This window comes from Lagopus leucura, unplaced genomic scaffold (genome assembly GCF_019238085.1).
Source record: "Lagopus leucura isolate 7727_CA_CO unplaced genomic scaffold, USGS_WTPT01 Super-Scaffold_100002, whole genome shotgun sequence".
NCBI lineage: Eukaryota > Metazoa > Chordata > Aves > Galliformes > Phasianidae > Lagopus > Lagopus leucura.
The window spans coordinates 53,917,065-53,931,155 of NW_024962263.1; the positions used below are offsets into that span (position 1 = coordinate 53,917,065).

The window sequence follows — 14,091 nt, forward strand, 5'->3', positions numbered from 1 at the left end:
CAATACAATTTTTACTGCTGCCTCAGCTCCACTCCAGATGGCTCTTCCTTCAGAATTTTTAAATAGCTATACCAAACTTTTCTTAATGACATCCATTGAAACGACAAGAAGCAATGGAGAAAAACTGGAAACCACACATTCCACATAAGCTTTTTTTTTTTTTTTTTGAAACTGCATAGTCACACACACTGGAACAGGCCATCCCACAGTGGTTGTAAAGTCTATTGGAGTATGGAAACAGTACTGAGGAACACTCTGATTGACCTTGCTCTTAGTATAGCTACCTTTCAAACTCAGTGATTCTGTAAAGTCCTTATGGAGATGTTCTTCTTCAGTACATTCCTAGGAAGGATCCTCCAGATTAAGAGGGAAAATGGACCTTCTTAACATCAGGAGGTGAGGAGCCTGCAAGACGTGCATACACCACACGGGTATATTGGTGATTGACTTTATTACTAGCAAGCAGAGCTATCACAGCATTTACAGGTACGCATCACAGAATTTACAGGTATATATTTTCTGATAACTTCAACTTCCTGAATTGAGCTGCAAACTGAGCAGAGTTTCTGAAAGAAGATCTGAGAGAACAGTAGAAACAAATTTTTTTCTTCATCAGTCTGAATTCTACCTCTCAGTTATCCATCATAACTGTAAAGCTACTTCTAACATTCTTGTTTCTTGCTCATCATTAGCAAAATAGTTCAACTTAAACTCTTCTCAATCAGTGAAAACATCATTAATTGTATAAGCAGGGAAAATGACAATAGTTTCTAGGCCATCATGGGAAAAAACAACTCTTTTTTTTAAAAAAAATTACAGATTTTAAATCACAGAATTGTAGAGGTTGGAAGGAACCTTTAGAGATCATTGAGTCCAACCCCCAATCACCCTTTTCTCCATGCTGTCTGCAGTTAATTTCATGCTAAAGCATATATAGTCTTAGTTTGTAGGCATTGCCAATTGCCAGTGAAATACTGTGATATGAGATTGGTTTAACCAGCATATATATAAATAGCATAATATATAATCTTCCTTTTTTTTTTTTGTGAGGGTTTAATGAAAGTCAGGTTGGAGGGAGCCTCTAAGTGGTCATTGTCAAAAAGGACAAGGCCTCCTCCACAGCATACCTGAGAATAGTCCTAAGAGAAAAGGCAAATAAAACAAGTCTCTGTAGATAGAAGACAGCCTGCTTCCCAATTCAGGAGCAAAACATTCTGCTGTTACTCAAGCTGTAGTTCTAGTGAACCTATTCACTATTCACACAGCATCATTCCTTTCTGAAACAGTCCCAGGAGAAGCCCTAATTACACCATGTATTACCTTTGGTTTTAGTAGCAAAGGTATTTCTGTTGTCTTGCTTGGCAAGATGTTTGACATCCCATCTCTACTGGTAGTATTATGCTTTGTAGCTACAAGCTCTACATAGGAGATGAAAAGTTAAAATTGTTCCTAAAATATTGCACTCATAAGATATAAAGATTTCATTGCAAAGTTGCAGGCATAGTATTAGCTTTTAAAATAAATTAGACAAGAAGTCAATTAGCAGCACAAATGTCATTTACATTCTTTTGTTCCCCATGACATCCATAGACACACCTGTGAGTCCTGAGATTATCTCCCCTCAAACTGCTAATTATTGGTTTGTGAAGCAGAATGATATTTAAGGCATTATAACAGATATTACCAAAGGAATGCATTTCAATTTTCCTACTTCCATAATGAGGGAAAAAGAAATCAGTGCATTGGATAAAAAAAGCTCACGTGAAAGCTGTTGATTAAGAGCTAATTAAAATCAATTTCCTTAGAAATGTTATTAAGTAGAAGTGAGGCACCTTAAGTTCACAGCTGCTAGAGAAGCAGACCTTTCCCACCACTACCTTTAACAAAGTCTGCTTTTCAGTTGCTGAGTTTTGTGCAATTTTCAGTCCTTCTTCGTGCGGCCTTTGAAGCTATCCATGAAATGGAGGGCTCCAGCAAAGTCCGCAAGGAGAACGCCTACTTTCACTGGTAGGATACTGCAAGGTAGAAGAAACAGATCTCAGAAGATTTTTGTACTTTATACAGAAATCACAGAAGTCACTTCACATGGCTAATACTTGCAAAGAAATTATAATCTCTTACATAGTTCCACCAGTGCTCACAAAATACAGGTTACACTCATTTTGCTGCCTTAGTCATTACCTTAAATCAGTTCACCAGCCTGGCTTGCAAGAGACAGACATGCCCTAATGCTGGGCCAAAGATTCCAGTGATGCCTTTCCTTAGGAGCAGGCCCAGTTTCTACAGCCCACAGTAACACTGCACCCCAGCAGAGGCAGCAAGCCAGTCACACATTTCTGACATTGTTTTGTGTAGAACCAACCCCTAGAAACTAAGAAAACTCCAGAAATGTGGAAAACTGAATGAGCATTCACACTGCACAGGAGTAGTCTAGTTGGTGTTTTTAGTCAAAACATTTTCAGCTTAGATAGAAAAAAAGAGAGGTAAAGAAGGAAGAACACAACTTACTATTTCAAAGCAAAGAAGAAATACAAATTGCGTGGTAGTACCAAAATTTCTTGGTCTCGTCGAATAGCAGTCATTATCTTTTCAGCCACATAGTCTGGGTCTAAAATGGGGAGCAGAAACGGCCACCTAGAAGGGAGGATGTTTATTTTAATACAGATTTCTTTAGATTGACATTTTATTCAAGAAGGTATCAATTCTTGCAGATAATTAAAAGAGAAATACCATAAATCATATGAAGCAGCAAACCTTTTTTATATTAGCCTAAAGAGGGAAAGGGGTGGTTGTTACTTTTCCTTTGTCTCCCTCACAAGAGAGAGCCATGTATTAAGACACTCTAGCCTTTTATTTGGCTCCTGAATTTTGTGTTTTTATAAGTGTACTGAGCAAAGCTATGCCAGTGACTTCAGGAGGTGAATGAAGGAAACCAGATAGGACAACTGAAGCATTTGACTTCCACAAAGGAATGAAACAGGGGAAGGGACATCAATTACGTTTTATGCTTCAGCTTAAATGAATATTGAAGTACTGAAAGCTTTGCCACATACACTGCCTAGTCACTAGATAGCATATCATCCTTGAGAGGCCCTGAAACAACACAAGCAGGGCAAAGTCTAGCTTCTAAGTGTCATAAAAGAAACAAGACCACACGTTCAAATTGCATAACAACATCACAGAAGCTTACTTGGTACTGCAGCCATCGAACATCCCTGTGTTTATGAAGTAAGGACACACAGTTGTGGTTTTAACACCAGTCTTTCCCAGAACTTTCATCTCGTAACTAATGGACTCTGCAAAACCGACGGCCGCAAACTTACTTGCACAGTAATCTGTAAAACAAATAGAACAGTAATTGCAGTTAATTTATGAAACCTTACTAAAAAAGCGAGTCCCAGTTTTTGACAGAGAACAGGGACAACTCTGTGCTTTAGTAAGTAAACAAACAGCAGCACTGCAGAACGGTATTGATACGATGTACGTGTGCTACTCCCAGGAAATTACTATCCTGTAACACAACAGAGTAAGAAGCAATTTCATAGGCTACTAATAAAACTTGCTTTTGATGCGACTCATTCTTTTACTTTCCCTCTTCTAAATCAGCTGTTGGTATGGACTGGCAGACAGAGGGTTTCTCATCACATCTCTGTGTGTATCACCTTCCTAGTCACTAATCTGCTAACAGCAGATGATAAGGACCGGCATGAAAACATAACTTCATTAAATCGGTTTCTTCAGTCTCAAACCTAGAATTTCAAGACTCTCCAAAGTGTTTTCAGCTTGCAGCTCTATTTGTTTTCATTATCACTATCTTGAAGCTAGATTTCTTTTATGCCACGTATTTCATTTTCCTTCCCCTCATTTGCATGCACTTTGCAGGAATTCCTTCTGAGTCTGCTGTAATCTCAACACTGAGTAGGTTCTCCTCAGTGAATGGAGAAGAGAATGCAAAATGAGATACTGTGCAACTACCACTGTACTACATTGGATTTTAGTAACAGTTTGAGTTGGGAAGTCAATACAGGACGCTGCATAGCTTGAGAACATATCTGCAAAGAAAGTTGCCTCTAAGCTACCAAATGTCTGTAGGTCAATTTCAATAACATACAAGTTCTCAGTTTTCAAAGTTCCATATGAAGCTCCTGGATCCTCTTACTGCCTTGCTAGAAAAGCCTGTTTCACAGCACTGCTGAGCATCCGGAAAACTTTTTCAACAAAATGTCTAAGGTCAGCTGGTTTGAAAGTATCACTGTTTGCTTTACTTTATATACAGCAACCCAGAGACTCAAAGTTAGGACTTCTTTCATGAGTGTAGACTGCTGGGCTTAAATCAAACTAATTGGTTTAACTAAACAGACATCAGCTTTAATACCCTACCTGCAAGACGGTTGACTCCAATCAGTCCTGCTGTGCTTGCAATGCTAACCAAGTGTCCGTGGTTAGAGGCTATCATTGCTGGAAGGAAGGCTTTATAAGTCTGCAACGTAAGTCAGAGTTGCAATGAAACATTTTAGTAAGTGAAGTACTTGCTATAATATTCCAAAGGTGTTATTTGTAGAGAAATTCTGCCTGCACTTTTAGTGAGAACTTCCTGCCTATTATACAAGAGAGGGAAAAAAAAATAGGAATTTGTTGTTTGAACACTAAACTAAGCTGGGATGTTCCATGTCCAACCAGTCCCATTTTCTCAACACTGTAGACAGATGACAACTTGCTGAAAGCAAAAAACGCATCTTCAGCTAGCTGTAAAACTGCTTTTACCTTAAAGCTCAGCACTATTTTGTTTCAAATGAAGACTGAAGACTCAATACAAAATTTTGTAAAATGGCAAAAGTTTGAATTTCACATCTTCCTTTTAAGTTTACTTAATCTTTGTGGTTAAATTTATTTATGAAGAAACTGAAGCATGTTTTAATGTCTCATTTACAATTCTTTATGGTAAGAACACAGCATAGATGGCCCTTCTGCCCTGAAAGGAGGAAAAGCACATTAAGTTGTTCATTTTGGACAAAAGCCCCACTTATTTAGTGTAAGAACACTGACTGGACATGTAGTATTCCTTACAATAACTATCATAACCACAAAGTAACTAAAACAACAACAGAATTCAACACTTCTGTTGCTAGAGCAGCAACTTCTAAACTGGACCTGTTTCACATCAATGAATATTGAGAGATATAGTATCTGCTTAGCTTAAGAATTTAACAGAATGACAAACTTCAGTTCTTAAAAGCATTTCTAAATACTAAGCAGTTTTTCTCCCATTTAGCTACCTAGAAGTTCCTAAAAGATCCATTCCTCACCCTTTATTTCACATACTCCAAGGCATAGAAAATAATTTCTTGTATCATTTCTGGCTCAACTTCTGCATATTTTACTCAATTCCAAATGGCAAAATTAATACTGAAAACATGTCAGGAGGATAGGATGTTTATGTGTGTATGTATGTACAAGAACAGCATTACCCAAAAGTGTGCCATTGTGTTCACTTCCATAGTTTTTTCCACAAGTGAATCTGGCGATTCAATAAAGCTCCTTCCAGTGACAATGCCAGCATTGTTGACTAGGATGCTGACATCACCAACTTCTTTCTTAACCTACAACAAAAAGTCTTGAGTTATTATGCAATAAATATAAAACACGCTTTCTGAATTTTATACATAAGAATATAAGAAATAGAAATGTCACACATCTCAACCAAGCTGAATGTATTGTGCTTGTTACAGATCCAAATACTATGGGTTCCTACACTTTCCCACTTGATGCCTATTTAGGCCTGAGCTCACCCCTGGACTTTGGAGCCCAGCAGCTCATGGCTCCATGTAGGTGTCTGCTTTCAGAGAACTACAGTTCTCACTGTGACTGTTCCAGATAAATCCCTACTACAGAGACCTTTACTAATATAAGTACTTTCCTACATTAAACCCATCTCAAAACCAACAGGCAATTCTGTATTTAGGACTATTTCTGTACCATGCTGCAAGCACAGTATGCAAGTCCTCATGCCAAGTAAACGGAATCAGTCCACCAAAACCTACATGAGGGCCATAATAGCTGAACTAATAGCTAAAACTAACCTCACTTGTGAGATTTGCTCTATACTCAAATCCTCTTACATATTCCAGAGTTACTTGTATTCAGAAGCAGTGCTGCCATACGGCTTCAGAATTGAAACTAGCTTTCACACCACTGGTCTTCTAGTGAAGAGAAGGAAAAGAGGGTTACTTGCTGGTAACACAAGTTGCCCGTGTCCAAACAATCCAGGATTTTATCTTTACCATTGTACAGGACAGCAGCTACTTAATTGCATCATGGTATTTCAGACATTTCAAAGCTCACTGTGCTGTTTAGCACAGGTTCCATTTCTTCTGAATGCCAGTGTTATGCAATTGCAAGTATTAGATTGCAGCTTCTCCACTAGCCATACCTTCACTTGTACACAACAAAAGCTTTCCTATTAAACCAGACCTCCTTGCACCCTTCTTGAGGATCAGAGTTCTCTCCCTCAGCACATTAGGGTTAGAATGGGCAAAGTCATTTTTCATTAGAAATATCCCATATGTGCATAAGCAGTGAGAAAGACAGCTTATAAAATTATTTTCCATATTACAGCCTTTTCCTTTATTCAAATAGCTTGACTGCTTCAAGCAATTTCATAGGTCAGGAATTTAACAGTTTCTCTTACCAAATGAAGGTGTTTATTCTATTATTATTATTATTATTTTTTATTTGTGTATCTACAGTTTAGGTGGAGGAGTGAAAAACACATGCTTTCACAGAATGCAAAAGCCTCAAAAGCCTTCTGGGGCAGCACACGACAAGCAGTTTGTTTGTAGAATATTTGCTTTGATTGTAACACTGAGCCAGAAACCTTTTGAAATGGTTCCAGAAAATTAGTTGGCTAAAAAATAATTTAGCTCAGTAAGTGGAAGCATAGTTCTCATTTCAGCTCCAGAATGAGAGTCTACTAACCTGACAGTACAGCTACAGGCCAGCTGAGATCATCAAGGTGTTGTACCAGTTTTCATAGAAGGAGAATTAAAATATTTAGTGTGGTATTTCAAGTATCGTTCATTCATCTCTGCTATCCAGGAAACAGGAGGCAAGTTCCCTATTTTTGTTTAATTTGTAGCTTCCAGATCAAGTGGTAAAACTCCGCTGGTGAGTAGCTTAGGAAAAGCACCTTCTTCTTATGTCCCCGGCCATTGAGTTCCAGATCATAGAAAACTCATTTCTCAATGAGATGTCCTATGCTGTACAAATACAGCAACTGAACAGAGCATGAGGAGACCACACAGGATAGCTTGCCTGAGAGCAAGGGTTTAAATGTAATGCTTATCCCCTTAACAACCTTGTTGTCTCTGCACTTATTTGACTATTTCCATGTTTGTTAAAAGGCATAGATTTAAAAAAAAAAAAAAAAAAAAAAAAAAAAAAAAGCAGTCTTCTTAGGATTATATGGAATAGCTTTTATTTCACTCTATAAGCCAAAGCCCTCCTTCTACCTCAGTCATACTCCTCCCAGAGGGTCATCAGGTAACAATTCAAGTATTCCTGGAGCAGGGCTACATAATCTCTGCATGCAGCCTTGGACAAGTTGGTCTAGTCACTAACAGGAGCACACAGCCCCATCACAAGTTAACAACTGTGGGAACTCAGAGAGACCCGGAATCACTGGCAAATGATGCAGTAGCACTGCCTCACATCTGATGATCTTTGCAAACCTGGAAGCACAGACTCACTCCCCCGGCCTACCCTTTGGGGCAAATAAATACCTGAATGAGCAGTCATGCTGCTTTCGCATGCAAAAGCATGGACAGAGCTGGGGGATGTTCATAAGGTGGTACCTGGGGCATTCCCATAAGGTGAAGATGAAAATACTGTGAGAAGGCAGCAAATAACAGTCTCAATGGATTTCTTACTAGGGGTAAAAAACCTAAGCGACCTCTTCCTTTATTCCTGTTTAAGAACAGCTGTCTCTACCAAGCTTTCCAAAATACATTCACACTTCGGATAGCATTCAAAGCAGACTTGAGTGCCTTGATGCAACCCATACACTTCAGCTGTTCAACAACTGCTAACTAGACTAACAGCTCCTTGCTCACACACCTGGCTGTTCTGGTTCCCTCCTCACAGCTACCCCACACAAGACAGAGAGCCAGGACACTCAGACCAGGCTCCCACATTCTTCTCTCAGAACAGGACACCTCTACTGAGTATTCTAATTAATGGGGCAGGGAATATCATCTTTCCAGAATTATAAGCCTCTCCATTATGCAGAGCAGGAAAGGATACTTCAGGTGTTTGTTTTAGGCCTAGGTAAGCTGAAAATTATGCAAACTGCTGACCTGGTTAAGCATCTTTATCAAGCATGAGCACCCTTTCCTGTTTGTTGCTGTATTTCATTTATAACTTTACATATAGACACTTGGCTGTATTTCTGTGAACCACAGAGAGCATCCCAAAGTGCCTGCCTTCCATGGACAAAGACCATCTCCCATAACTTCCTACAAGGTGGGAAAAGTTCACTGGATGTGTATTTGGGAGCAGAAAACATCACTGAGAAACTTGCTTCTGCTGTGCAGGGGAGCAAAAGCAAAGAAGGTTCATACAAAAGTAAAAACAGTCACGTTGACAAGCAATCAGTAACAACAAAAATCAAAATAGAGCATAAGCAAAGCAGTAACACACAAGAGGATCTTGAAGCAAGTGTGAGCCCATATGCAATTCATAATCTCATACTGAGAAAAAGGCTGTTTCCTCCCAAATAGGAGATCAAAAGCCCATAAAAGTTACTTCCCTCTTTCAAAGCCCCAAATGCCTAATGTTAAGCTAAACTCTAAGTAAAGGAGTTAAGTCAGAGAAGGCCAAATTCCTTTTGGGGGTGGTGGTGCAACAGGGACACTTTGAACACATCTTAAGCCGTAGCTCTCAGCACCAAAAGCTGTCTTTGTTGGTACAGGAAATTCATAAGGACATCACACACCCAGCACTTTTTGTTTTTCTTCCTACTGAAATGTTCTCTGATTTCTGTGTGGCTGATGAAGTACCCAGAGCAGGTAGTTAAGGATCAGTTGCATTTCATTTTGACATTGAGATTCCAGGAAATACACCATGCAAAACAACGTTCCATACTGCCTGCATGAATTTATTTCACGATCATCTTGCACCTCTCCAAGCTACTATGTGTGTAGCTGAACCACAGGAGAGGGAAAAAAAAAAAAAAAAAAAAAAAAAAAAAAAAAAAAAAAAACAGTGGAACAGTTCTGCCTCATCTTGCAAAAACTGAGGAAGCACACTGAGCTAGGATCTACTACGCAGTACTAAATGAACAGCAGCATCAAGCACTGATTAATACTAAGGTCTTGCTGCTAATAAGAACACTTTGAGTGTGGTTCTACATTAGGAGGACATGCTGTATCTAAAACAACAGTGGTGGGAGTCTGTTTTCTTCCCTGTGGTTCAGCTGTTAGTGAACTTCTGACAGAATATTGTAAAGTGAGCAATCCTGCACTGTATGGTTACAAGACCCCTTTACCACCTCCTTGCTCCCATCTCCCCATTTTTATCATCCTCAATCTATTCTACACACGTAGCTACATCCTCTGCTTGTCCAGAAAGGTTCTTCTGCTGCTTTTCTCCATGGTACTGAAGCATCAGCCCTCAGGTCCTTAGAACTGCACTTAAGTTTAGCAACATTTTAAGCAAATGAGAGCAGGTTATAATGGAAACTGTTAGGGAGTTCTAGCTTTTGGCACTTCTACAAGTCCTGCCCAAGATATCTAGCCACAAGCCGTATTTACAAAGCTCTTTAGAAAGCATCCTAACAAAGCCTTCAAGTTCTATTTATTAATTCTGTTCACGTGCACTTGCAAAAGTCTATTCACAGCTAGGGATCTAGCCTAAGTTGACCAAAGTCATTAATCCTTCTCACAAGGTACAATCTTCAGGGTTTACTTTTTGTAAAATGTTTCTAGAACTTGAAATACTGCTTTAATTTCAGTAAGTTGTCTCTATGTACTTCACCAGCAAGTGCTGCACAAATGCAAAGCCACTCAGCTGAAATTTGTCATTGAAAGAGAACCAGCTCTTTTTATTTTTAAAGGACAAAGGTACGAAAGTCAACTCTTAAGAACCAGTATTCTTAAAACAGGTAGTATATGTAGTAAGTCAAATGAAACATTTTCTCGACTTGACATGGCTAAAGTGTATCATAGATCACCAACACCTCAGAATAGTGTCAAAGCTGCAAGTGAGATACTTTACCTGATCTGCTACTCTGTAGACTTCCTGCCTTTTGCTGCAGTCACAGATGTAAGAATGAATTCTTACTGCTCCATTTTCTTCAGCCAATCTGCACGTCTCCTGGAGTCCGTCTTGATTAATGTCCCAAAGAACCAGTGTGGCTCCAAGTTTGGCAAACTTTAAGGATAAGAGTCTTCCAATTCCACTTCCTGCTCCTGTTATTAATACTATTTCGCCACTCACATTCTTCTTACGTTTAGGCACAAACAAAAACACCAGTGATTCCAGCATGTAATATGTTGAAAGTCCAATGACTTTGAGCAGCTCCAGGAAGAAGTTCATCTTGAGGCTATTTTTTCTGATATCTGATTGAAAATAATGCAAACATGAACAATTCCAAACAGAAAAGCATTTTCCAATCTATTCTAAGTATTTTGAACTCAGAAGCAGCCTAGAGAGTACATGGCCTTATGTCTGCATGTCTGACTCACCTACTCTGTTTCTATATTATCTTGAGGGCGTTCCTATTCTCTTCCAGAAATGCAAGAAGAGATTTGTGATTTGGGAGAGGGAAGAAATACTTGCTTTGAAAATTCTCCGCCCTTCACATCATGGCTTTCCACCTCCGCTCCAACAGAATATAGACACCTTAAAAAAAGGCAACAGTTGCCCTTTGCTACATCTGAAGCCAAAATGCATGGCAATTAGAAATCAACAGGCTTGAATCACAAGTATGTGTGTACCTACACAGTCCATACTTACCACAGTAACTCTGAGCAGGCATTTAAGTCCATTCCCCAGCATATGAATGCTACGCAAGAAGCACACCCTTGGTCGAGGCAGGCTTTTATCTTTGACTTAGTTATGGTGCAAAAGATTAGTACTTTCTTTTTGAGCTAAAGGTACAGCTTAGCAGTGCTTACACTTCAACTTTTAGCACTAAGTGCCTGATTCAATCACATCTTTATTATCGCTGGTATCTAGGTACATACTCATGTTTGACAATTGCCTAGAGATAAGTTACTTATATCTCTGCAGCTCTGAGCAAAGTCTGCAAAGTGTAGCATTTTAATTTACATTGTCAGGAGCATCAAGTTTTGGTACATGACAAACATCTCAATAGCTGTGAAGGAACAGACAACTGCAAGATGAGAGTGAGTTAGTTCAGAAGGCTTTACAGTGCAAGCATTAGGACATGGTTTCCATACCAATTTTGGTAACAGAAAAACATCAAAAAGCAAAGAGGGTCAGGAAACAAGTTCCGTCTTTCTGAAGGACATGTTGGGTTTTCTCTTCCTAATTCCCTTTCAAACGGTGCAAAGTATACACAGAAGTTCTCGCACAGAAAAGGTAGGGTAGTAAAACTGATTTAAGTATTTTTTACAGCACAATATTTTCATAGATACTGCAATGATTTTACCTGCAGTAGACATTCACATTTGTAGAGCTATGACAGATCTGAGCTAAGGTAGAACTAGATGGGAGAGGTGTTACTAAACTTCACAGGTATCAAAAATAACATATTTTTTCATTACAGTTTATTTGCTGTGTCTAAAACAGACGTAGGAAGCCTTCAAAGCAGATGCAGCTACAGAGTTTAACTTCACCAAGTTAATTTAGAAGGGTGAACAGTAACATACTTCATTGGCATGAAAGGAGATTGGTATCTCCAGAACACATACGAATGTTACAGAGAGCTGCAAAAGAGTCCTTAATCCCTATAGAAAACACAAGGGAGGTAACAGCCTTCTGAATATAATATTCTGTTTGATCTAAAACCAGTTCCTAAAACCAGAGTGTGTCAGCAATTTAGTAAGCGATATGATCAGGTATCAGGCTTATACAGGGCAGAGACATGCTAGAGCTCAGAGGAGAACTTGTTTTCTCTTGGGGAAGTAGAATTGGTTTAGGTATAGGGGTTGTCAAACTCCACACCCCTCACTGAGATGCTTACCACTTCCCTCTGCTGTGCCTCCCTTAGCCTACCCGTGCCTGGCCCACAGCCCTGTTCTGCCAACTCACAGCACAGGGCTGGTCTGACAGCAGTAAATAGGAGCACGTAAGTTGGAATAGATTTACAGGTGAATGAGCTATAGATACCTTTGGCACACATAGGACAAGCAGATTCCTGCATTTCCTCACCAGTCATTCTGGTGACACACATTGCTTTTAATACTTCTCTGCCTCCCCCCCACATAAGTACGAAGGGCTTCTATGCAGTAGCAAAGTCTCAAGAGGTTTCACAACAGCTTATCAGTCAAATTGCTTTCCAGCCACAGAGAGTTTCCAAAACAGACTTGTATGTGCAGGTGCTGATGCTGTCAGCTGAGCAGCCCCTGCAGACTACCAGTGCCCACAAGCTGCAAGGACCGAACTGGGACTACTATCATGGAGCAGCTTGAGTTGGAAGGGAAGCCCATCCAGTCCTGCCGTAGTCAGGGCTGCTCTCCACCAACTCAGCTATGCAGGACTCCATCCAGCCTGGCCTTGAGTATCTCCAGGGATGGGACACCACAGCTTCTCAGGGCAGCTGTGCCAGGGTCTCACTGTGTAAAGGATTTCTTCTTACTATCTAACCTGAGTTTCCCCTCTTGTAATTAAAAGCCATTCCCCCCGTCATATCACTATCAGAATGCGTAAAAAAAAAATCAGCCTCCATTTTTTTTTTTTTTTTTTTTTTTTTTTTAAATAAACTGCCTTTACCGTATGTTGCTCCAATACACCGCTAATAGAGAAAGCGTTAAAAAAACTGATGGTACAACCACCTGAGCAGATGCCGGCAGGTACGCATTCACTCACTGCATCCAGAGGGCAGGAAATCCCGGCACACGCAGCGGTGCCGTGAGCCGAGACGAGGCACCTGGCAGGCAATGCCTTCCCTGGAAGATTCCGCGCTACCCTGAGCCTCCCATCCGCCCCTGTCCACCGTCTAACACCGGACTCCAGCCCACAAACGGCTCGGAGCAGCAAGCGGGGAGCGGCTCGCCACCCCCTCCCCACGCTGAGCACCGCCTACCCCTAGGAGCCCGGCACCCATGGGTGCTCCCCCGCCAGCGTCCCCCCACAGCACCCCGGGTACCTCCGCTTGTCGGACCGAAGAACGAAGGCAACTCCGCCTGAGGGAACAGAGAGGCCGCGTACCGCGAAGGAAGCGCGACATGGAGAACGGGACTGCGGGCCGATCCCGGCCTTTATACCGCAGCCCTCCCCGGAGCGGGGCTGACCGGATACCGGGGGGCGGGCCGGAAGGGCCGCGGGTCGGCGGTGGGGGGAGCGGGTCCGGCCGGGTCGGAGCCCGTGGAAGGCTGGGCAGGGCTAGTCTGGTCTTCCGTGCCTCGCGCACAGCGGTGGGGCTGTGTGGGATCCTGGGGAGCTCGTCAGGCGGAGTTTGCGTGAGGAAGGGGCGGCATTCTGTGAGACGGCGGCTGGTGCGCGGAGACGGCGCCGGGGAGCGTGAGGAGGTGGCGCCGTCGGTGAGCTGCGCCGGGGTGAGAGATCCCCGGGCGGGTTCAAGTGAATGGAGGATGCCTGGGCTTCCCAAAAGTGCTGTAGTTGTCTCATAAGGGAGTTTAGGATGGCCTGAGTTTGCTGACTCGTGCCCTGTGTTTACTGCCCTGGATGGTTTCTTCCTTCAGAGCAGCGCTTTGGGGCGGCTCTTGCTTTCACCTCTCGCTCCTACTTAGACAAGAAAACTGAACGCTCGCAACTTTCCGAGAAGGTCTGTAAGACATAGGGTACTTAATGCCGCCGGAAAAAAAATAGCCCTGGAGGCATTTCCTCTGCACTCGGATCCTTCGTGTCCCTCCTTCCCGAGTGGCACGTTTACGCTGCTGTTACACTCCT

At 41.5% G+C, this 14,091-nt stretch overlaps 1 protein-coding gene across 1 annotated transcript; it reads right to left on the bottom strand.

Annotated features, from left to right (window-relative positions):
• Positions 1-434: 434 nt before the first annotated feature.
• On the bottom strand, positions 435-13,476 carry LOC122178723 (epidermal retinol dehydrogenase 2-like). The gene is made up of 7 exons (XM_042869067.1): positions 13,328-13,476; positions 10,270-10,613; positions 5,469-5,600; positions 4,381-4,480; positions 3,191-3,335; positions 2,509-2,634; positions 435-2,015 (listed from the first exon to the last, which is right to left on the bottom strand). Exons 2-7 carry the CDS (start codon positions 10,588-10,590, stop codon positions 1,922-1,924), a joined length of 918 nt encoding a protein of 305 aa, XP_042725001.1. The 5' UTR covers positions 10,591-10,613; positions 13,328-13,476; the 3' UTR covers positions 435-1,921.
• Positions 13,477-14,091: the final 615 nt, after the last annotated feature.

What these genes read in the sequence shown, in the direction of transcription:
- LOC122178723 (XM_042869067.1), bottom strand. Translation starts at nt 10,590, where the DNA reads ATGAACTTCTTCCTGGAGCTGCTCAAAGTCATTGGACTTTCAACATAT. An exon ending in TTCGATGGCTGCAGTACCAA is followed by an intron (nt 2,635 to 3,190) that starts GTAAGCTTCTGT and finishes CCTCCCTTCTAG; the next exon opens with GTGGCCGTTTCTGCTCCCCA. An exon ending in TTCTTCTTTGCTTTGAAATA is followed by an intron (nt 2,016 to 2,508) that starts GTAAGTTGTGTT and finishes TCTACCTTGCAG; the next exon opens with TATCCTACCAGTGAAAGTAG.